This window comes from Trichomycterus rosablanca, chromosome 9 (assembly GCF_030014385.1).
Source record: "Trichomycterus rosablanca isolate fTriRos1 chromosome 9, fTriRos1.hap1, whole genome shotgun sequence".
NCBI classification, from domain to species: domain Eukaryota; kingdom Metazoa; phylum Chordata; class Actinopteri; order Siluriformes; family Trichomycteridae; genus Trichomycterus; species Trichomycterus rosablanca.
The window spans coordinates 38,073,109-38,097,659 of NC_085996.1; the positions used below are offsets into that span (position 1 = coordinate 38,073,109).

General features: G+C 43.3%; 1 protein-coding gene across 1 annotated transcript in view; it reads right to left on the bottom strand.

The window, feature by feature from the left end:
• The window catches only part of rgs6 (regulator of G protein signaling 6), a 114,770-nt gene extending 105,830 nt beyond the window's left edge, over positions 1-8,940 (bottom strand). Inside the window, exons 1-2 of the mRNA XM_063002382.1 lie at positions 8,701-8,940; positions 1,407-1,524 (exon numbers count right to left, since the gene is read on the bottom strand). Of these exons, the coding sequence (XP_062858452.1) occupies positions 1,407-1,490 (84 nt within the window). The 5' untranslated portion in view covers positions 1,491-1,524; positions 8,701-8,940. The remainder of the gene's footprint in view (positions 1-1,406; positions 1,525-8,700) is intronic.
• Positions 8,941-24,551: the final 15,611 nt, after the last annotated feature.

The following is a 24,551-nucleotide window of genomic DNA, read 5'->3' on the forward strand; positions in this document are numbered from 1 at the left end:
ACAGGTACACCAGGACACCCTGCAATATGCTGAACCGTAACCTTACCAGCACTGATCAAACACTCACCTGCTGCTCAGTCTCTCTGTTCACAGCTCACGAGAGGCCAAAGCTGCAAGCCGGTCGCATTTCAATACGATTTCAACACGTCAGTGATAATCAAACACGTCTCTCAGTATTTATCGGCCACGACTGCGACTGCGAGCTCCTGTTTAGCTTTTCTGACAAGCAAAAAGTGACTCTCAACTTGGTGCTGAATTAAAGAAGCAGCTCACAGCTATTCATTCACGAGGCTCGCCGCTCACTGGAGGTGTGTATCATCATGATTTTGGCAGACGTTTTAATTAAATTTACTAACAATCAGGGCTGGCTGCAAATTATGTAAATAGTTAGGCATCATGGGTAATCTAACGGCTTCAAGAAGATCTACTTAGGATCTACACCGATCAAAACCACCTCCTTGTTTCTACACTCACTGTCCATTTTATCAGCTCCACTTACCATATAGAAGCACTTTGTAGTTCTACAATTACTGACTGTAGTCCATTTGTTTCTCTACATACGCTTTTAACCTGCTTTTACCCTGTTCTTCAATGGTCAGGACCACCACAGGACCACCACAGAGCAGGTATTATTTGGGTGGTGGATCATTCTCTGCACTGCAGTGACACTGACATGGTGGTTGTGTGTTGTGCTGGTATGAGTGGATCAGACACAGCAGCGCTGCTGGAGTTTTTAAATATCTGTCCACTCTATTAGACACTCCTACCTAGTTGGTCCACCTTGTAGATGTAAAGTCAGAGACGATCGCTCATCTATTGCTGCTGTTTGAGTCGGTCATCTTCTAGACCTTCATCAGTGGTCACAGGACGCTGCCCACGGGGCGCTGTTGGGTGGATATTTTTGGTTGGTGGACTGTTCTCAGTCCAGCAGTGACAGTGAGGTGTTTAAAAACTCCAGCAGCGCTGCTGTGTCTGATCCACTCATACCAGCACAACACACACTAACACTAACACTAACACTAACACTAACACCACCACCATGTCAGTGTCACTGCAGTCCTGAGAATGATCCACCACCCAAATAATACCTGCTCTGTGGTGGTCCTGTGGGGGTCCTGACCATTGAAGTACAGCATAAAAGGGGGCTAACAAAGCATGCAGAGAAACAGATGGACTACAGTCAGAACAACAAAGTGCTTCTATATGGTAAGTGGAGCTGATAAAATGGACAGTATGTGTAGAAACAAGGAGGTGGTCATAATGTTATGGCTGTACAGTGTACCACTAGATAAAGGATCGATCAGTGTACTCATGGGACAGCTCTGTCCTGCAGGATGTTCATTTAATAGCCCTAAAAGCTGGAAACAACAGCGCAAACTCAAACCAAAAGGAAAACACGCTCTTACCTTCCTGTAGACGATCATGTTGGGCGAGTCCTCCTCCGGATCAGTGGTACCTGCTGCTCCCTGTTCCTGAGAGGCCTGTGCCATGCTCGCTGTTTTATTCCCCCTCTACACAATCTGACTGTAAAACAGAAGAGAGATCAATCAGATGGAAGCCATCCCGGAGAGCTTCCCAACAATGAAGCACTTTGAAGCCAACAAATTAACCATCTGCAGTCGTTTGATCGATGTGAATGCCAACAGATTAACATTTATAAGCTCGACACAATATGGCGGGGGACCGAGCCGAGCCGAGCATTATCTGTTAATGCAAATAACAGCACTAAACATCTGGTGCGTGTGGGTGAGGAAAAGAAACACAACCTAAAACACAAATGAATCTTGTTTTTTGGCAGCGGATTCGCTGTACGGACGCTCGTTTGGATTTAACAAACGTGGATCAGTAAGCACCGAAGACCATCCGGTGCATCAAACACAAACATTCAAACTCAGGGTTCATTTATTAAATACTTATTAAAATGTGTTTCTTGCTGCTCCTGTACTATTTGTGCATCCATCATCCCTTTATTTATTTATACTATTTCACTCCTAGGATCAATTTAAAGCAGCCAGTCCATCTAATAACCTGTTTTCTGGGGTTAAGTCTGTGTACAGTAGCTGAAAGTTGCACCACATGAATGGTGGCACCCACACTGTTGCACTTCCTCCAGATTCTGTCTTTCATTTACACTTATGCCAAGTTCACACTACACGACTTTCCAAGTGGTCAGGTCGCTGTACAGTTCACACTACACGACTGGATCTCTTGTAATCAGGAGTCTCTCAAGTTGGTGTGGATTTCACACTACACAACTGATCGGCGATATGGGGGTCACACACTACACCATCTATCACCAACTGGAATCTCAGGCGAGCTTCTCTGGTCTCCCAAACTACGTTTTGTCACAAAAACAAACTCGAGAAGTGACGAGGGGTTTAATGACACCAAGTCCAAAAATACACGTCAACAAGTAGCGAGCGATCAAAGTTTGTGCGCTGATGTGCAGTGTAAAATCAAGGAGAAAAAATAAATGAATCTGAGTGGATTTGGCAACATGAACAGCATGGGTTGTTCTGTGGTGAGTTGGAGGTTAATAAATATTTTTGGTCAAAAATCGTGTAGTGTGAACCAGTCATTACGTTTACATTTGCAACATTTAGCAGCAATTATGACTGAACACCACATGAGCATATGACTACGCTACCACTGAACTCTCAGTAAAGGTCAATGGAATTAGAGGTAATATGACTGCAATGAGGGCGGCACGGAAGCTCGGTGGGTAGCACTGTTGCCGCAAAGCAAGAAAGTCTTTTGGTACCTTATTGCACCAATAACATTATACATGTAAATAAAGCCGAACAAAACTGGACCACATGAGCCAAATCTGTCATCCACATAACCTGGACAGGCTCAGCTTGAAATGGCGATGTGGAGCCATCTTCTGGGCTCACCTCCTGCAGGGTGAAGAGTAGGGGTCAGGTGCAATGTCAGTTTCAGATAGGCTACACACTGGCAATGGAAACTGGTTTTGGGAATGTAGAACATCACTTGTTGGCAGGGAAAGAGCCTGAGTTGGTTTGTGATGTGTCAGAAGGGTATAGACTAGACACAGTCAACCTTACATCAATGACAGCATTGGTTCTGGTACCAAACGTCCTCAATCAAGGGTGGTCTCTTTCCTTCTTTAGAGTCTCCAAGGGAAAACTTACAAGTCCCAGGCTGAGGGATGAACAGTAGGAGTTAGAAGACTAAGACTCTCAGAGGGGAAGGTGAAGATGGTGCTCAAGATGGTATCTCCTACTGACCATGTAGTCCTGCTGGGGGATTTTAACTCTCATGTCGACAACAATGGAGATACTGTACATAAAGGGGGTGATTGGAAGGATCAGCCTCCCAGAACTGAACTTGAGTGGTGAATATTATTAGACTTCTGTGCTAAACACTATGTTTGAGCACAAGGTTCCTCAGAAGTGTACTTGCTGCTAGAGCACCTTAGGCCAAAGGTCAATGAGCAATGTTGTGATTGTTCTGAATACAAGAGGGACAGAGCTGTCAACTGATCATCACACAATGGTAAATAAGATTAATCAGATAGGGTTCCTGGTTAACACAGGACCCGGCACCCACTGGACCATGGCACCACTGGAAGAGATTGTAGGGAAGACCTAGGACCCACTGGAGGAGACCGTACGGCAGACCCAGGACCCGCTGGAGAAGACCATAGGGCCGACCCCGGATTTGCTGGAGTAGACTGTAGAGCAGACCCCAAACCCATTGGAGGAGACGGCATGGCAGACCCAGGACCCACTTTAGGAGACCTTAAGGCAGACCCTGATGCCACTGGGAGAGACTGTACGGCAGTCCCAGGACATGCTGGAGGACATTGTATGGCAGACCAAGAACCCACAGGAGGAAACTGTTGGGCAGACCAAGGACCTGCTTGAGGAGACTGTAAGGCAGACCCAGGACCCACTGGAGTAGACCATAGGGCAGATCCAGGAGCCTCTGGAGAAGACCATAGGGCAGACCCTGGCACCACTGGAAGATATTGTAGGGCAGATTCAGGACCCACTGGAGGAGACTGCAAGGCAGACCCAAGACCTGCTAACATCTTGCTGGTGTGGGAACATCTGGGGATCTCCCAGAAGGAGCTAGGATGTTTTGCTGGGGATAGAGAACTCTAGACTGACCTTCTCAGCTTGTTGCCATCACAACCCTCAGAAAAGCAAATGGAATCTGAGACTGATAATTAGCAACAACCAGCTCCAACAGCAATTTCCTGTAGAGATTTAGCATTGGCAGCTATTAGCTACTCACTGTCACTTTTTTTCTTTGGTCAAATCAAATGAAGACATGCGTAAGTAGCTTGGAAGCTCTGGGATGGACATACTCTGGACAGGACACCAATCCATCACCCTCCCCTTCCTCAGGCACAGCCTCTCATGTATGTGTAGATGCCTGGCCAGCCTGTAACACCACTAAGATCCGGGTTCGATGGGTTAGCCTTATAGACCGCGGTGCCATCTGTATTTCTCTAACATATCTGGAAATTCTATTCACACATAGTTCCAGTTTATATCTCACTAATGTGTGTGTGTGTGTGTGTGTGTGTGTGTGTGTGTGCTAGTCACAGCCTTATCTGCTAATAAATACAAGCTGCTGCTTTAAGACCTTCAGCTACTGGAAAGTAGAGCAGAAAGAGTGAGAGTGACTAAAGCGTGAGTAAGAGCGTGAGTAAAAGAGAAATCCCCCGACTGCGGTGACACTCTGGTTCTCAGATTAGACGCTCGGCTCCCCGTCAGGGTCCCAATAGCAGCTGTCTGTTCCAAGCTCTTCACCATATGTGTGCACAAGTGTGTGTGTGTTTGGATCTGTGTGTGTATATGAATGTGTGAGAGCTACACAATCATTTTTTCTCTTTGTTACATACAATCTCAGTCGGAAAGCTATTTTTTGCCCTTCTGTATTACAGATCTCAAATCCGAAAAGGTTGGGACAGTGTTGAAAATGCAAATTAAAGCACTGATTTATTATTCCACCATGATCAGTATTTAAAACAGTACAAATACAAATACTATATATTTATTATTTTACAACCCAAAATCAGAAAAAGTTGGGACAGTATGGAAAATGCAACTAAAATTATTATATTTATATTTTATGTAATTTTATGAGATATTTTATGTTACTTTGGCAAACCTACAATACAGAGTTACTGCACAAACGCCACTTAAAACTTTACTGTGCAAAAAAGAAGCCTTACGTTAACCATGTCCAGAAGTGGTGTCGACTTCTCTGGGCTTAGAGGCATCTAGGATGGACCATCACACAGTGGAAACGTGTATTGTGTTCAGATGAATCAGCATTACAGGTCTTGGACGCCGTGTGCTCCAGACCAAAGACGAAAAGGACCATCCAGACTGTTATCAGCAACAAGCCAGGGTCTGTCATGGTATGGGGGTGTGTCAGTGCCCTTGGTAAAGGTCATTTACACTTCTGTGATGGCAGCATAAATGCAGAACTTAGAGCAACATGTCCTGCCTTCAAGACGTCGTCTTTTCCAGGGACGTCCAGCATTTTTCAACAAGACGATGCAAAACCACCTGCTGCACACATTACTAAGGCGTGGCTGTGGAGGAAGAGGGTACGGGTACTGGACTGACCTGCCTGCAGTCCTGACCTGTCCCCAATAGAGAACGTGTGGAGAATTTTGAACCCCGTGCTGCTGCACATCTTAAGACGTGTTTGCAGGAAGAACGAGACAAAATTAAAGCTGAAACACTAAAACACTTGGTCTCCTCGGTGCCAAAACGTCTTTTAAGTGGTGAAAAGGAATGGCAACATTACAAAGTGGTAAATGCTTTACTGTCCCAACTTTTTTTGGAATGTGTTGCAGACCTGAAATGCAGGAATGGATGTTTATTAATAAATGAAATGAAGTTGAGCAGATAAAACATGAAATATCTCAGGATCATCCTGTCTGACATCAAATAAAAGTCAAAGTGAATGTAAGAAACTCTGTGTTTTTTTTTATTATTTGCATTTTCCATACTGTCCCAACTTTTTCTTAAGCTGAGAACTAAACATGAACTTAGTAACACCCATATTCATTTCTTATTTCTTTTTTATGCATTTTCTCCCTTGTTTTAGTGCGTCCAATTGTTATTCACTTGCGTTATGCTTTCTCTCCACTGCTGACCCCCGCCCTGATTGAGGAGAGCGAGACTGTCACACGCCCCTTTCGACACGTGTGCAGTAGCCGACTGCATCTTTTCACCTGCACGAGGCGAGTTCATATGCGAATCAGCTTTGTGTACGGAGAGACACACCCTGATCAGCATTATTCCTCGACTCTGTGCAGACGCCATCAACCAGCCAGCAGAGGTCGTAATTACATCAGTTATTAGGAGTCCCTATCTGGCTTTTATTTTTGGGAATCTAAGTGTTAATAAGGAGAGTCAGACGCCCCCCCCCCCCAGTCCCCCTGTAATTTGAACTACGCTCCTAGTCCTTTGCTGTCATATAGGTGTTTTGCTTTGCCTTTCAGCTTAACAAACTAGCAGTTCTATTGCAGACTTTATATCTTTACTTTAGTTTTAAATTTACATCCTGAAAGTGAAAGGGTTTATTAGCCACCCTAAGTGTGCTACCTGGGGTCTATTTAATTCCATTTTTATTAGTACACACTTTAAACATATCTCATTACGTAATATTGATTTATTTGTCTCCTGAAATTTATTTTACGCTGAAAAAATGGCACATGTTCAGTCTGACTTTTAGTACACTGACCTTTAAGTAAAGCATTTTGTTATACACCGATCAGCCATAACATTAAAACCACCTCCTTGTTTCTACACTCACTGTCCATTTTATCAGCTCCACTTACCTTATAGAAGCACTTTGTAGTTCTACAATTACTGACTGTAGTCCATCTGTTTCTCTACATGCTTTTTTAGCCCCCTTTTATGCTGTTCTTCAATGGTCAGGACCTCCACAGGACCACCACAGAGCAGGTATTATTTAGGTGGTGGATCATTCTCAGCACTGCAGTGACACTGACATGGTGGTGTGTTAGTGTGTGTTGTGCTGGTATGAGTGGATCAGACACAGCAGCGCTGCTGAAGTTTTTTAACACCGTGTCCACTCACTGTCCACTCTATTAGACACTCCTACCTAGTTGGTCCACCTTGTAGATGTAAAGTCAGCGTCGATCGCTCATCTATTGCTGCTGTTTGAGTCGGTCATCTTCAAGACCTTCATCAGTGGTCACAGGACGCTGCCCACGGGGCGCTGTTGGCTGGATGTTTTTGGTTGGTGGACTATTCACAGTCCAGCAGTGACAGTGAGGTGTTTAAAAACTAGAGCAACGCTGCTGTGTCTGATCCACTCATGTCAGTGTCACTGCAGTGCTGAGAATGATCCACCCTGTGATCCACTCTGACCCCCATGTTCAGACAAGCTAAGATATATAAATAAAGAGTTTCAATGTACTGTACACGTGTATAAGTATATATGACCAATAAAGGTGTTTCATCTACCCTAGATGATCCTTATCTTTACATCAGCCACCATCAGGTCGATTTTAATTTATTTTATTATTTATTTCCTAAACGTAGTACATATTTCATCTTGTAATCTTGATTTTTATGTCAGCTGAAATCTATTTTATGCTAGAAAAATGGCACATATTCAGTTATTTAGTTTATTTCCTGGAGGAAACCCACACAGACACGGGGAGAACATGCAAACTCCACACAGAAAGGACTCGGTCCGTCCCATCTGGGGATCGAACCCAGAACCTTCTTGCTGTGAGGCCAACGTGCCACCCTGTTATTATATTAAAACCTGCTCAATGTGCATTTCTAAAACAAATCCTGATGTACCCTGCTTAGGGGCAGGAGTAGCCTAGTGGGAAGAGCCTGAGAATTACCAACTAGAAGGTTGTGGGTTCAGAATTCAAGCTCTAACCCTCTAAACCCTCGGGCCCTTGAGCTGTAACCGTTTCCGCTCCATGCGCACCATACAATGGCTGCCCCATGCTCTGATGCCAGCTTACAAACAAGCTGGGATATATAAATAAAGAATGTTATTGTACTGTAGACGTGTATAAGTATATCTGCCCTGGATTATCCTCATCGTATGAGCTGAAAACCCTCAGACAACCGCGCTTTTAACTAACCGGTAAGAACAGATACTACAATGGATTTAAAATATGTGTATAATAAGAAAATAATCTTTTGCAAACACTCAGTATTTGACTCATCCCACAACAAAACCCTCCTCCAGGAGGTCTTATTTTTGTTAAAGTGGGGGGTTTGTTCTTGAAAACCAGCTTCCGAGCCCACAGCAGTGGAAAGCTTACTTGACTGTGGACAGTTTACAGACCCGTGCTTGGATTACACACAGCCGTCTGTAAGAGAGTATTCCTCTATGTATGAGATAACTCAGTAATTCGAGGAGAATTAACAGCTGTGTTTGGTGCCCCATCCTCTCAGGAGGGGCGTGAAGGGGTGCTCCTGATTCCCCTAATTTCAAGCCAGGATAACCCTTCACTTGAAGGACACCCTGTGTCTTATACTTCATTCACTACTGCCTAACTTGACAATCACAAATGGAATCTTAAATCATAGACATGCTCAAGTTTGCTCACTATTTCCAGTCAGAAATATAAAGACACACGTGTCCAGAGTTCCTGCCCCTACAGCGTCGCTCTGGACCAAGTGTGTCGGCCGATGAAGAGCCAGAAAGGTGCATTACCTTAGCAACAAAGTCCACGCTCCTCCAGGCTTGATGTCACCTCCTTAGCAACCAGATAAGGGCAGGTTCATGGTCTGAGAGCGGTGTGACTGAGAGATGAGGATGTGATGAAGCCTCTCGTGTCTCTGTACGTCGAGAAGACGACTGCAGCAGGGTTTCCTCCCGCGACTGCCTCCCTCCCTGCCTGCCCGAGTCTTTTTCTCTCTTCTGCTCTGTTTGCGGATGGACGCTGGCGTGGGCGGCTGCTGAGCCGAGTATGGAGTGGTCAGGTACACCGAGAAGATCCTGGCACGTATGAGGCTGGGCGCATGTGAGTGTGAGTGTGTATCAGAGCGGAGAGAGAGTGTGTGTGTGTGAGAAAAAAGAGAGAGAGAGAGAGAGAGAGAGGATGGGAGGGATGGATAGAGGGAGGGATGGAGGGAGGTGTAGAGAAGCTGATGGATGGGTTGAAGTGTGTCTCATTCTCATCCAGAAAGCAATTTGGAAACAGCAAAGACAGATTGTGTGGCTGCAGATGCTCGGTGCCTCGATGGGAAGCACTGTTACCTCAAAAGGTTTTGGGTTTGATTCCCACGTGGAGCACTTGTAGCCCAAGGAGCTCCGGTTTCCTCCCACAGTCCAAAATGTTAACAGAAGGTTAATTGGAGCTACTAAATCGCCCTAAGTATGAGTGTGAATTCAATTCCCATATGGACAATCTGTGTCTGTTCTGTGTGAAGTTTGCATGTTCTCCCCGTGTCCCCAGTCAAAACATCCGCCGGGATCTCATCGGCTATTTCTGTGTCCACATATTTTCTTACAGCATGACCAGTCCTGAGCAGATCAGATCAGTAAATTGAACAGAAGATGAAGAGCAGCAGGTTGTAGATTTGATTAACAGCAGCATAAAGCTCAGCGCTTTTACAGATCACATTAATGCGAACACTGAGATCCAAAACATGATTTATAAACACGTTAAACCGGCGCTCGGTGGCACAACGGTGTTTTACTTTAGCCCACCAGCCTGGTCATGCACTCAGAGACTATTCATTACGACTGAGGGAGGAAGGACTGGATGAAATAATTAAATGTTTAGTATAAATGTATAGTATAAGTGTGTAGTGTAAATGTGTAGTATAAGTGTGTAGTGTAAGTGTATAGTATTACTGTATAGTAAAAATGTGTAGTGTAAGTGTATAGTGTAACTGTATAGTATAAGTGTATAGTGTAACTGTATAGTATACGTGTATAGAATAAATGTATATTATAAGTGTGTAGTGTAAGTGTATAGTATATGAGTATAGTGTAAATGTATAGTATAAATGAGTAAGATAAATGTATAATATAAGTTTATAGTATAAGTGTATAGTGTAAATGTATATTATAAGTTTATGGTACAAGTGTATAGTATAATTGTGTAGTATAAGTGTATAGTGTAAATGTGTAGTATAAATGTATAGTATTAGTGAGTAGTGTAAATGTATTGTATAATTGTATCATAAGTTTATGGTATAAGTGTATAGTGTAAATGTATAGTATGTGTATAGTATAAATATATAGTATAAATTTATAGTATAAGTGTGTAGTGTAAATTTAGAGTATAAGTGAGTAGTATAAGTGTATAGTATAGGTGTGTAGTATACATGTATACTATAGGTGTAAAGTATAAGTGTATAGTGTAAATGTATAGTATAAGTGAGTAGTACAAGTGTATAGTCTAGGTGTGTAGTATACATGTATAGTATAGGTGTATAGTATAAGTGTATAGTGTAAATGTATAGTATAAGTGAGTAGTATAAGTGTATAGTATAGGTGTGTAGTATAAGTGTATAGTATACAGTACATGTGTAGTATAAGTGTATAGTATAGGTGTGTAGTATAAGTGAGTAGTACAAGTGTATAGTATAGGTGTGTAGTATAAGTGTATAGTATAAATGTATAGTATAGGTGTGTAGTATAAATGTATAGTGTAAATGTATAGTGTAAATGTATACAGTAGTATAAGTGAATAGTATGGGTGTATAGTAGAGATGCATGAGCACCGATACTGGTATCGGGTATTTGCCCGATACCGCGCTCATTAACTTGTACTCGTACTCGCAAACGAGGCTCCGATACTAAACATCCGATACCGTGTGCCTAGTGCACGTCGCTGCGTTATGCCTGGTTCACACTACACAATTTTTGCCCTGATTTTCGCTCGGCGGCTGGTCGGCGCTAGATTTGCCGGCTCGGGAGCAACTCGGTGTTCGCTCGGCGATGAAAACTCGGCTCTCGATCGCTAAGTGTGAACTACTCAACAACTCGATCCGACCGGCTCGCCGAGTTTTCTAGCACGTCAGATCAGAGCGGTAGAGAGAATCTACGGCTCTGCGTCAGATATCTGATCTGAGATGTGCGACTGGGAATGAGTGCTATGTCGAACAGCCAATGAGAACGCAGGATACGGTGTGAGGAAACGCAGGAGAGGAGTGTAAACAAGTGGGACAGGGGGATAATATAGTTTATATCAGAATACATCAGCACACACACACGTTTTACAGTATTTCTGACCTGATCGTTCTCTACAAAACATAACAACAAAACACCAACATTGCAAAAATATTTATTAACCTCCAACTCACTATACGTAGAACAATCCATGCTGCTCGTGTTGCCAAATCCATTCAGATTCATTTATTTTTCCTCCTTGATTTCATCACGTCAGCAAACAAACACTTTGATCACTCGCTTCTTGTTGACGTGCATTTTTGGACGTGGTATCATTAAACTTCTCGTCACTTCTCGTGTTTGTTTTTGTTTAAAAAAAAAACGGTATTCTAAATTGGTATTGGTATCGGTATTGGCAAGTACAAAAATACATGTACTTGTACTCGTACTCGGTTGGGAAAAAATGGTATCGATGCATCCCTAGTGTATAGTATAGTGTGTAGTATAAGTGTATAGTATAAGTTTATGGTATAAATGTATATTATAAGTTTATGGTATAAGTGTATAGTGTAAATGTATAGTATAAATGTATAGTACAAGTGCACAGTATGCTGATCTTCTCTTCCTCTACTTTCGCTTGCACTCATTACTAAATCCAGCTGTCAACGTCACACTGGATTAATAATTCACACTGAGGGATGAAAACAGGAAATTGAGGTTTAGAATGAGGCTGCTTACACTGCTGTACAGCAGATGTGTCACAGGTAACGGCTAGACTGGATACTCCTCCTGAAATGATTCAAATTAAACCACACTGGTGGGTTTGTATAGTAAACGACGTACATTCACTGTCTGATGGGATTTTTTAAAGTCTTGTAAGAACAGTAAGTTCTGCTGAAAGTAATTTAGCAATAAATTAAATCGCTACACTGTGAGGAAAAGGACTTAAAATGACTTAAAAGGACTTAAAAGGATACACTTAAACGTATTTCCCAGAAAATCATCTTTATTTTAATCAGTACATTATCCTGGTCAGGGTCATGGTGGATCCTGCTTCTTTGAAATCACTGGATGCACACGCAGAAACACACCCCAGACAGGACTCCAGTCCATCACAGGGCCTCTGCCCGTGAATATGCTTCCAATTATGCAGCAACAGTTTGGGGAAGGCTCTTTCCTGTTTCTGTGCACAATACAAGCTCTAAAAAGACATGAAGAAAAGCTTGCTTTAAAAACCAAGAAACTCCAGTGTCCTGTACAGAGTCCTGACCTCCATTTAACAGCTCTGGAATAAACCAGAACACCAACTGAGGCTTTCTTGACCAGCATCAGTGCCCAGTTATACAAATGTTTTTTTTGACTGAATGGGCACAATATCCTACAGACATACACTATACTGCCAAAAGTACTCACTCACCCATCCAACTCATTGAATTCAGGTGTTCCAATCACTTCCATGGCCAAAGGTGTATAAAACCAAGCACCTAAGGCCACGTAAAATGACAGAGCGGGTCAGCGGATGCTGAGGAACATAGTGCGCAGAGGTCACCAACTTTCTGCAGAGTTGATCGCTACAGACCTCCAAACTTTATGTGGCCTTCAGATGAGCTCAAGAACAGTGTGTAGAGAGCTTCATGGAATGGGTTTCCATGGCCGAGCAGCTGCATCCAAGCCTTACATCACCAAGCGCAATGCAAAGCGCCAGATGCAGTGGTGTAAAGCACGCCGCCACTGGACTCTAGAGCAGTGGAGACGTGTTCTCTGGAGTGACGAATCACGCTTCTCCGTCTGGAAGACTCGTCCATTGGATTGACGAGTCTGGGTTTGGCGGTTACCAGGAGAACGATACTTGATCGACTGCATTGTGCCGAGTGTAAAGTTTGGTGGAGGGGGGATTATGGTGTGGGGTAGATTTTCAGGAGTTGGGGATGGCCCCTTCCTGTTCCAGCATGCACCAGTGCACAAAACAAGGTCCATAAAGACACGGATGAGCCAGTTTGGTGTGGAAGAACTTGACTGGCCTGCACAGAGTCCTGACCTCAACCCGATAGAACACCTTTGGGATGAATTAGTACGGAGACGGTGAGCCAGGCCTTCTCGTCCAACATCAGTGTCTGACCCCACAAATGCGCTTCTGGAAGAATGGTCAAACATTCCCATAAACACACTCCTAAACCTTGTGGAAAGCCTTCCCAGAAGAGTTGAAGCTGTTATAGCTGCAAAGGGTGGCGACATAATATTAAACCCTATGGATTAAGAATGGGACGTCACTCAGGTTCATATGCGTGTGATGGCAGGCGAGCGAATACTTCTGGTAATATAATGTACTTTATGTCCCTACGTTCCCTAGCTGTGGTTCATCCTTTGTAAATATTTGGAGTGTCACACTAAATTTCGTACACAAGTAAATTGATAATAAAGGTTCTTCTCAGAAGAGCGGCCGTGGTTCTAGCTGAAACTGTAACACAGAGGTCATTCTATTTTGGAATGTCCAACAAGCTGATGGTCAGCTGTCCAAATAATTTTGGCCACATGATGTACTTTCACTCTGCACAAGTTAAACATCCTTCTGTTCTAATATAAAAGTAATGAAGTACCCTTATGCAAACCTTGGGGCGGCACAGTGGCTCGGTGGGTAGCACTGTCGCCTCACAAAAAGAAGGTCGTGGGTTCGATTCCCAGGTGGAGCAGTCTGGGTCCTTTCTGTGTGGCGTTTGCATGTTCTCCAGGAGCTCCGGTTTCCACCCACAGTACAAAGACGTGCAAGTGAGGTAAATTGGAGATACTAAATTGTCCATGACTGTGTTTAACATTACAAACTTGAACTGATGAACAAGTAACTACCGTTCCTGTCATGAATGTAACCAAAGTGTGTAAAACATGACATTAAAATCCTTATACATAATAATATGTACATCTTGCACTACAATCTGAAGTGAAGACAGTAACAGAGACGATACGGTGCAGACGTGTCTCGCTCTATTTCAGTCTGTGTTCAGTCGTCTCGGTGGATTCGTCTGGAAATTGTGGTCAGTTACGCAATGAATTTTTCACAGCTGGTTTAATCCCACTGGATTTTCTCGGGTCTGACAGTTCGATGGTCAAACATCTAATGTTCACGCTGTGTGGCGGAGAGCTTTCCAGTTCACTCCCGAGCATCCGAGCACTCCAGCCTTTAACGCTTCCTGTTCCATTAGCTCATGCAAACATCAGCCGTCCTTTTAAACCCATTTGCTCTGTTTATAGGCAACCAGTGTTACGATACTCTCAAGCCCCAGTGACAGTGATGCTATTCCCGTTAATGGATGTTGGCACAAATTGCCCTTTTACACCCATCAGTTCTGACCTTGTACTTCCGGGGGTTAGGAGGGGGCAGGAGTTGTTAATACTGTAATACCACGAGAATTTCCGGCACTCGACACATATGCTCTTCACTCGACGTCTGCTTGGCAAACTCAAACTTGTATGGGTTAAGACGCTTGCTGAGGTAGTACTGTACCAGGTTGAATGAACGGTCAGGCAGAAGTCAAATGACATGATTTGACCACTACCAGTAAAAATGACTGTACATCATTAACATAAATGTAACCTTCTCAACTATCTGCTGTGCAACTGCACTAACCAGCGTAAGGTCTGACCGTATATACGTCCGTGGTTCCATAAGATTATAATAGAGCTCAGAAGTCCTGATCGGAGAGCTAAACATTGCAGACGTAACCGGATATAGCAAAAACAAAAAGACCCCCCTCCCCATACACACACACACACACACCCAATAAGTGTATCCGAAGTGATCTATCAAGTGTATAATGTTACAGCACATACATATTACATCCTCGTTATGCCCATATTTGGAGACCCGGGTCTAAGCCCGATTTCCTTTGGGAAAAATGAACGGGGTTTTCAAAAAATCAGCTCTAACGCATCCTGTGCTAAATAAACATGTTCAGAACCCTGTACGTTTTGTCCTATGTACATTTTTCTCCTGTACATCACTGGATCCTCTGAATTACGAGGTTGTTGAAAGGTCGTAATACTAATAATGCTACTCGAAAGCTAATGCTACTGCGCATTAATTAGACGTCACTGAACAACAATGAGCAGCCCGCAATACCTCCAGTTTGGTGACTGCAACCAAAGGCGTAACACCCGACCATCCTTGCTTTCTACTTTAATGTAGCTAGCTACTAAAAATATAAACTAAAACTTGTGAATATCACTGCACCGTTACACCGGTGAATCGTGCTGCTTCGTGCGGTTATTTAAGAGGCTTCCGGTCTAGTGACGTCAATTCAGTGCACAGTGGCATTAGCTTACATGTAGCAATATTCATATTTTGACTCTTTAACGACTTCATAATTCAGAGGATCCAGTGATAATAGACAGAGGAATCTCCATAAAACAAAACGTAACAGCTTTGGAACATTTTTTATGACTACAGGATGCGAGAGAGGCAATTTTCGAAATTCATTCATTTTTCCTATTCAAAATTTCTCTTAGACCCGGGTTACCAAATATGGGCATAACAACATGGCGTGGATTACAAAATGACGACACGACTTCAGTGGTCTATAGTCATAATAAACACCTCATGTTTAGGGCAGTGGTAGCTCAGCGGTTAAGCCCCATCAGTGCCAGGCTGCCACTGTTGGACCCCTGAGCAAGGCCCTGTATTCAGTTCATAATTGTAAGTCGCTTTGGATAAAGCGTCTACTAAATGCTGCAAATGTGAATATAAATGTGCTGTACTGAAAGGAAGCAGCATCAAACCTTACATCTCTCAATCTCACCACAGTGGTACCTGCAGAAGTTCCCAAACTTTTCTGCCCCCCCAAATATGTTCGTACACGTCCTCTGCTTCCAAACTCTGCTGGAAGTTATTTGAAACTCTGTTATCCATTTAAAACTGCATTATTACTAAATAAAACAAATTAAAGCAATAAATCACCTTTACAGTGGAATTATTACACAATACAGCTTGAGCGGTGTGGTATAAATGTGCAAATATGAGACGAATCTGTATTTGTGTGGAATAAGCGTCAGATCCAGGGTTACAGCTCCACATGTATCTGTGTTTATCTGGATTTTCCTCCCTGTTTCACTTTTAAACTTGTGTTACAGCTCCAGCTTCTGAGAAATTGTGAGAATCAGCTTTTCCGAGAGTCTAAAATAAAGCTTAACGTGGTTTAATGTGTTAAAAGAAGGAGACAGGAGCACTAAACTTCTCTTCATTATTACTGCTCATTAATTCCTCCACTAATCACATTCCTCACTCGCTGTTGTAGTACAATAAGTCACGTTAAGCTTTGTTCGTACGGCCTGAGTTGCTTTTACCGCGTCATATAAAACACCATAATCCCCCCTCCACCAAACTTTACACTTGGCACAGCGCTCGGTGATGTAAGGCTTGGATGCAGCTGCTCGGCCATGGAAACCCATTCCATGAAGCTCTACACACTGTTCTTGAGCTAATCTGAAGGCCACATGAAGTTTGGAGGTCTGTAGCGATCGACTCTGCAGAAAGTTGGCGACCTCTGCGCACTATGTTCCTCAGCATCCGCTGACCCGCTCTGTCATTTTACGTGGTACCACTTTGTGGCCGAGTCGCTGTCGTTCCCAATCGCTTCCACTTTGTTATAATAGCACTGACAGTCGACTGTGGAATATTTAGTAGCGAGGAAATTTCACAACTGGACTTGTTGCACAGGTGGCATCACGGTACCACGCTGGAATTCACTGAGCTCCTGAGAGCGACCCGTTCTTTCACTAATGTGTGTAGAAGCAGTCTGCATGCCTAGGTTCTTGGTTTTATACACCTGTGGCCATGGAAGTGATTGAAACACCTGAATTCAATCATTTGGATGGGTGAGTGAATACTTATGGCAATATAGTATATATATACTATATATATACTATATAGGGATATATCTATGACTTGAATGTACTACCCAAATCAAAAATTGGGACAGTATAGAAAATGCAGATAAAATAGAGGCAGTGTTTCTTACATTGACATCGACTCTTATTCCATCTTGAACCCAAAAATATTTCATGTTTTGTCTAGTCAACTTCATTACAATTCTTAACATACTGTACATGCATTATCGTTAAAAATAAAGCTTAACGTGGTTTAATGTAGTAAAAGAAGGAGACAGGAGCACTAAACTTCTCTTCATTATTACTGCTCATAAATTCTCTCCACTAATCAAATTCCTCACTCGCTGTTTTCGAACAATAAGTCACATTAAGCTTTGTTCGTACGGTCTGAGTCTCTTTTATCGCGTCATATCAAACAGTTTGTCGCTTTGAAAAGGTAACTCCATAGGAAACAACGGCACAGCCGACGCGAGAGCGATTTTGTCACCCTAACTCGACAGAGATAGTAGAGATCAAACATGCCTCGTTCCAGAGCTCCGCGCCACCCCACTTTGGAAACCACTGGTACACTGTACAGTATCAGCTTTCCAGTTACAGTACATTAGCTGAAATACAAACCCGTTTATTACCTTACATGAAATGCAGTACCGCATGTGTTTACTCAATACTGTTACACTACAGTATCCACACACATCACTTCACTATGTACGGACATTAAATAAACAACAGTACTGTCCTCTTCATGTGTTCCAGCCACAACAGTCGCTAACAGGTGCAATAAATCAATTATATAAAGGAAATTCTATGCTTCCAACTTTGCAGCAACAGTTTGGGGAAGGCTCATTCCTGTTCCTGCATGACTGTGAAGAAAACTCCAGTGTCCTGCACAGAACCCTGAGCTCATCCCCACTGACCAGCTCTGGAATGAACTGAAGCATCAACACTTGGGTCTTTCTTGACCAACATCAGTCCCCAGCCATACAAATGCTCTTTTGACTGAATGGGCACAAATTCCCACAGACATACTTTACTCCAGCTGCACTGGTTTATCCTTTGTAAATATCCAAATGTAATGTAAATGCTTTTCTTTTATCTCTTTTGGAGAGAGTCACACTATATTTCATTGTACGCAAATACAGGGTGAGTCAAAAGTCTCAGGACACTCAGGAAAATGACAAATCTGAACACCCCAGCTAGTAATGGGTGAGGGGGCCTATCTTTTAGCATTCCCCAGACATCAGAATCACCTCAATCCTCTCTTCTTTCGTCAATTCCATCTTCAGTTACCTGTAATGAACAACAAAAGTTTTTCACTTTTTATGTTGATAACTTTTGAACCACAAGAGATATTACAAATCTGATTGTGGCAATCGATTTCTGAGAAAATTCTGGTCTTCTTTGATATGCTACATGACCACCTTCCCATTGGAAGAACTTGCCCTTGATACAATATGGCGGCTTTCAAGATGGTGGCCATGTTCCGGACATAGCCTAAAACAAAGGCCCCCTCACCCATTACTTGCTGGGGTATTCAAATACGTCATTTTCCCTTTCGTTTCTGAAATAAAAGAGTGTCCTGAGACTTTTGACTCACCCTGTATAATGACTAAAGCTTTCTTCTTCTTCTTCTTCTTCTTCTTCTTCTTTATAGTCTTGTCTTGTGTCCTGACCAGCTTTGGAATTGACCAGAAAATGAACATTAGTGCCCGGCCATACAAATGCACTTTTAAGTGAAATAAAACGGGCACAAATTCCCACAGACATCCTTCAAAGTCTTGTGAGAGGCCTTCTCAAAAGAACGGCTGTTGTTGTAGCTAAAAGATCACAGAGGCCACTCTTTTAATGCTATTTGTTTTGCACAGCAATCTCATGGTCAGGTGTCCAAATACTTTTGACCATATAGTGTATACAGTATGATATTTGCATAACATGTATATCAGATACCTATTTTACATATTTTATTTTAAGTTTACCTGGTTTTTACACCTAAACTTGGTATTTAGGAGTGGTGTCCACATACTTTTGACCACATAGGCATTCTGTTAGGCCTGATGAATAACATGTATTATACTGACTCATTTCTCTGACCTGATCATGTGGAAGATGTTATTCGTATCACACTGCTGCTGCACAGACGCTCGTCACGACACCACGCTTAATTACCCATAATGACAAAGTGAAACCATGTTTTGTGGCACAATGATGGCCAGGTGAGTCCAGTTTGCTAGAGTGATCCCTGAGCTGTATCTATAACCCAGTTGAAGTCCACCAGTTGCCAGTTTGAACTGATTGGACATAGTTCAGACAGGCACAAGGTGGCATAAGCATAGATGTTGGTCAAGAAAGCATCAGTTGATGTTCTGGTTCATTCCAAAGCTGTTCAGTAAGAGTGAAGTCAGGGCTCTGTGTAGGACACTCAAGATTCTTTTTTTGGTTGTCCAAATACTTTTGTCTATACACCGACTAGGCAAAACATTATGACCACCTTCCTAATATTGTGTTGGTCCCCCTGTTGCTGCCCCATACGCAACAAACTGTGCTGCTCTGTGTATCCTGACACCTTTCTATCAGAACCAGCATTAAGTTCCTCAGCAGTTTGAGCTACAGTAGCTCGTCTGTTGGATCCTTCGCTCCACACGTGCATCAATGAGTCTTGGCCGCCCATGACCCTGTCGCTGGTTTACCACTGTTCCTTCCTTGGACCGCTTTTGATAGATACTGACCACTGCAGACCGGGACACACCCCACAAGAGCTGCAGTTCTGGAGATGCTCTAACCCGGTCGTCTAGCCATCACAATTTGGTCCTCGCCAAACTCGCTCAGATCCTCACGCTCGTCCATTTTTCCTGCTTCTAACATCAACTTTGAGGATAAAATGTTCACTCGCTGCCTAATATATCCCCCCCACTAACAGGTGTCGTAAGGAAGAGATAATCAGTGTTATTCACTTCACCTGTCAGTGGTCATAATGTTATGCCTAGTCTGTGTATAGTGTGTGTATTTTCAATGTATATAGAGCTATTCTTTGCTGTGGCCCGTAAAATTATGGCTTTCACATCATCATCACATGAAAATCTTCTTCCCCTTAAAGCTTTGAGTGTCCAGAAAGGTGGAAATCAGATGGAGCTAAATCCGGACTATAAGTGTCTCTCAGTCTCTCAGACACGACCGATTACTCCTCATCCCTCCTACCCTCACCGCTTAAAACCACAATACACCGATCAGCCATAACATTAAAACCACCTCCTTGTTTCTACACTCACTGTCCATTTTATCAGCTCCACTTACCATATAGAAGCACTTTGTAGTTCTACAATTACTGACTGTAGTCCATCTATTTATCTACATACCTTTTTAGCCTGCTTTCACCCTGTTCTTCAATGGTCAGGACCCCCACAGGACCCACCACAGAGCAGGTATTATTTAGGTGGTGGATATAGAAGCACTTTGAAGTTCTACAATTACTGACTGTAGTCCATCTGTTTCTCTGCATGCTTTGTTAGCCCTCTTTTATTCTGTTCTTCAATGGTCAGGACCCCCACAGGACCACCACAGAGCAGGTATTATTTAGGTGGTGGATCATTCTCAGCACTGCAGTGACACTGACATGGTGGTGGTGTATTAGTGTGTGTTGTGCTGGTATGAGTAGATCAGAAACAGCAGTGCTGCTGGAGTTTTTAAACACCGTGTCCACTCACTGTCCACTCTATTAGACACTCCTACCTAGTTGGTCCACCTTGTAGATGTAAAGTCAGAGACGATCGCTCATCTATTGCTGCTGTTTGAGTCGGTCATCTTCTAGACCTTCATCAGGGGTCACAGGACGCTTCCCACGGGGTGCTGTTGGCTGGATATATTTTTGGTTGGTGGACTATTCTCAGTCCAGCAGTGACAGTGAGGTGAGCAACACTAAGCAAGTTCAGTTCATCTCGACTCTGTTTAAAGAGAAAAATAATCAAGTGATTTAAAAAAACAAACAAAAAAAAGATGCCAGGAGCAAATTTTATTGAGGCAGAAGCGAGAATGTAGGTTAAATAAAGCACACATGACTGAACACGGCGATGTTAAAGCCTGTAAACGCTGCGTGTGCAGTGGAGAGGATGTCACTCGGAATTCTGCCTTTGTGTTAAAAATAGTCCTGAGTGCAGGAGTGAGGAGGATTGTGGATTTTAATTTAGAATTATTGACTAAGCATAATTTCCTTTGGTTAATTAAGGAACTGATTTTAACAAAGTGCAATAATTAGAAGTCAAAACAGCCTAAATGCACAATATAAACTGATCAACCATAACATTAAAACCACCTCCTTATTTCTACACTCACTGTCCATTTTATCAGCTCCACTTACCGTATAGGAGCACTTTGTAGTTCTACAATTACTGACTGTAGTCCATCTGTTTCTCTGCATGCTTTGTTACCCCCTTTCAGGCTGTTTTTCAACGGTCAGGACCCCCACAGGACCCCCACAGAGCAGGTATTATTTAGGTGGTGGATCATTCTCAGCACTGCAGTGACACTGACATGGTGGTGGTGTGTTAGTGTGTGTTGTGCTGGTATGAGTGGAACACCTCACTGTCACTGCTGGACTGAGAATAGTCCACCAACCAATAATATTTAGCCAACAGCGCCCTGTGACCACTGATGAAGGTCCAGAAGATGACCGACTCAAACAGCAGCAATAGATGAGCGATCGTCTCTGACTTTACATCTACAAGGTGGATCGACTAGGTAGGAGTGTCTAATAGAGTGGACAGTGAGTAGACACGGTATTTAAAAACTGAGGAACAGGGTGAAAGCAGGTTAAAAAGGTATGTAGAGAAACAGATGGACTACAGTCAGTAATTGTAGGACTACAAAGTGCTTCTATATGGTAAGTGGAGCTGATAAAATGGACGGTGAGTGTAGAAACAAGGAGGTGGTTTTAATGTTATGGCTGATCGGTGTATGGATGTATGTAATTCTTCCTGGTCAGGGTTGCAGGGTCTTGCTTAACAGTCGACATTCCAATTTATCCCAAAGAGTTTCCTTTTCAGTGAACTCTTCAAATCAAGTATTGATGGACTCGCTTACTTTGAGGACAGATGAGTGGTCATGCTAGAACACTCACTCACTCACTTTCTTAACCGCTTATCCAACTAGGGTTGAGAGGGGGTGCTGGAGCCTATCTCGGCTTTTCAGTGGGCGCAAGGCACACAGTAACACCCTGGACAGGGTGCCAGTCCATCGCAGGGCAGACACACATACACTCACCCATTCACCTATAGGGCAATTCAGTGTCTCAGCGGTAGCGGTAGCTCAGCGGTTAAGGTATGTAGCAAGGCCCTTCACTCTCGACTGCTCTAATTGTATTCAGGCATAATTGGAAGTCGCTTTAAATAAAAGCGTCTGCTAAATGTTGCAAATGTAAAAGTAAATGTCTCTAATTAACCTGACTGCATGTTTTTGGACTGTGGGAGGAAACCCACGCAGACACGGGGAGAACATGCAAACTCCACACAGAAAGGACCCGGAACGCCCCGCCTGGGGATCAAACCCAGGACCTTCTTGCTGTGAGGCGACAGTGCTACCCACCGAGCCACCCTATGCCAGAACAGAAATGTATAATTAATTGTATAAATCTGTGAGCTGTGGCTGTGGCGTTAATATTTAGGACGGGGGTCTGCACGTCTCACCACAGCGGTGTTCTGTGGAAGGTGTTGAATGTGCCGTGGTGTTTGAAGGGTTACTTGTGGAATCAGAAGCAGATCATCAGGATAACGGAGGAGCCTTCAGCGTTCGGCACTTCTCTTCAGCAGGCTCGGCTGATTACTCACTGCCAGCACCACCAGCACCGCCAGGCGCAATTATCCTTGCTCTCTTACAGGGACGAGAATGAAAAAGCTGCCCAGTTAAATCCTAAAAGCAGAACTCTGATCGAAAAGATGGGAGACGTGAACAGTGTTTATAAAGACGAGGTGGTGCAAGATATTCCAGTATGAATGTAAATATAAAAGACACCTCAGATTACTTTTATTATTTATTTAGGAATTACTGTTAATCCAAAATCCAAATTCTACACTTTCTGAATAAAACGCACATCAGATGGAATCAGTATTTTATTAAATATAATGCTTAAACACGTTCAGGCCAGTCAGAGGGTGGATTAGCACCTTACTGACATGTTCTAAAGGCAGAACAGCGGGACAAAGGAACGATCCGATCTTCACCCTGTACACAATGACGTGTTTGTATTTCAGTGTTTTAATATGATTTGTGTTATTTTCAGTGTGTAAGTGTCAAAAACAACCCCATTATTTTACATGAGCCTAAAATACACAGATCAGGCATAACATTATGACCACCTTCCTAATATTGTGTTGGTCCGCCTTTTGCTGCCATAACATCCCTGCAGCTGTGCTGCTCTGTGTATTCTGACACCTTTCTATCAGAACCAGCATGAACTTCTTCAGCAGTTTGAGCTACAGTAGCTCGTCTGTTGGATCAGACCACACGTGCATCAGTGAGCCTTGTCCGCCCATGACCCTGTCATCGGTTTACCACTGTTCCGTCCTTGGACCGCTTTTGATAGATACTGACCACTGCAGACCGGGACACACCCCACAAGAGCTGCAGTTCTGGAGATGCTCTGACCCAGTCGTCTAGCCATCACAATTTGGCCCTCGTCAAACTCGCTCAGATCCTCACGCCCATTTTTCCTGCTTCTAACATCAACTTGGAGGATAAAATGTTCACTTGCTGCCTAATATATCCCCCCCACTAACAGGTGCCGTGATGAAGAGATAATCAGTGTTATTCACCTCACCTGTCAGTGCTCATAATGTTATATGCACTAACTGGATTCCCACACATCCTTATGAGGGGAAAAAAACCTTGAAACTCAAGGTATACTTGATCTCCTCCGAAACACGAGCAGCAGCCAGATGCATCTTTGCCACCCACACATTGATGAGTTTGGCGCCACCTAGCGTTGCATGCGGAGAGACACACCCTAAGGGCACCTTCCCTCATCTCTTGTGCAGGCGCCTCTAATCAGCCGGCAGAGAACGTAATCGCATTCTGACAGAGAGAGACCCACATCCGGTTCTTTGTCCCGCCCCCCAACTGAGCAACCAGCCAATCGTTGCCCATACAACCACTCAGCTTCAAACCGGTGAAGCAAAGCTGGATTCGATACCACGTACTCAGAATCCAGCCCTGGTTGCAGCGCGTCTTTTTACCGCTGCGCCACCTGAGTGGCTTTAACTAAATTTTCTGTTGTTTTACCCCGAGGTGGTTCTGATGGAAACCTGTTTACCCGCCCGAGGTTAAGGAATGAAGTCGAGACTGCCGTGCCAACAATGCTGCTCCTGCCGGATGTGACAGAACCTGGCGTGTTTGCACCAAGAATGTCAAGAACTCACTACAGGCTTTATTGCAGACTTGACTAAATAATAACTCCATTATTATTTATTTATTTATTGCTAGTTATAACTTTAGGTTCATTTTAATTCTGTGTTTGTATGATTTGTGTAAATCCTATTTATTTAAAGTATCCTCCAGGCCACCCAAAAGGATGGGGGTTCCTG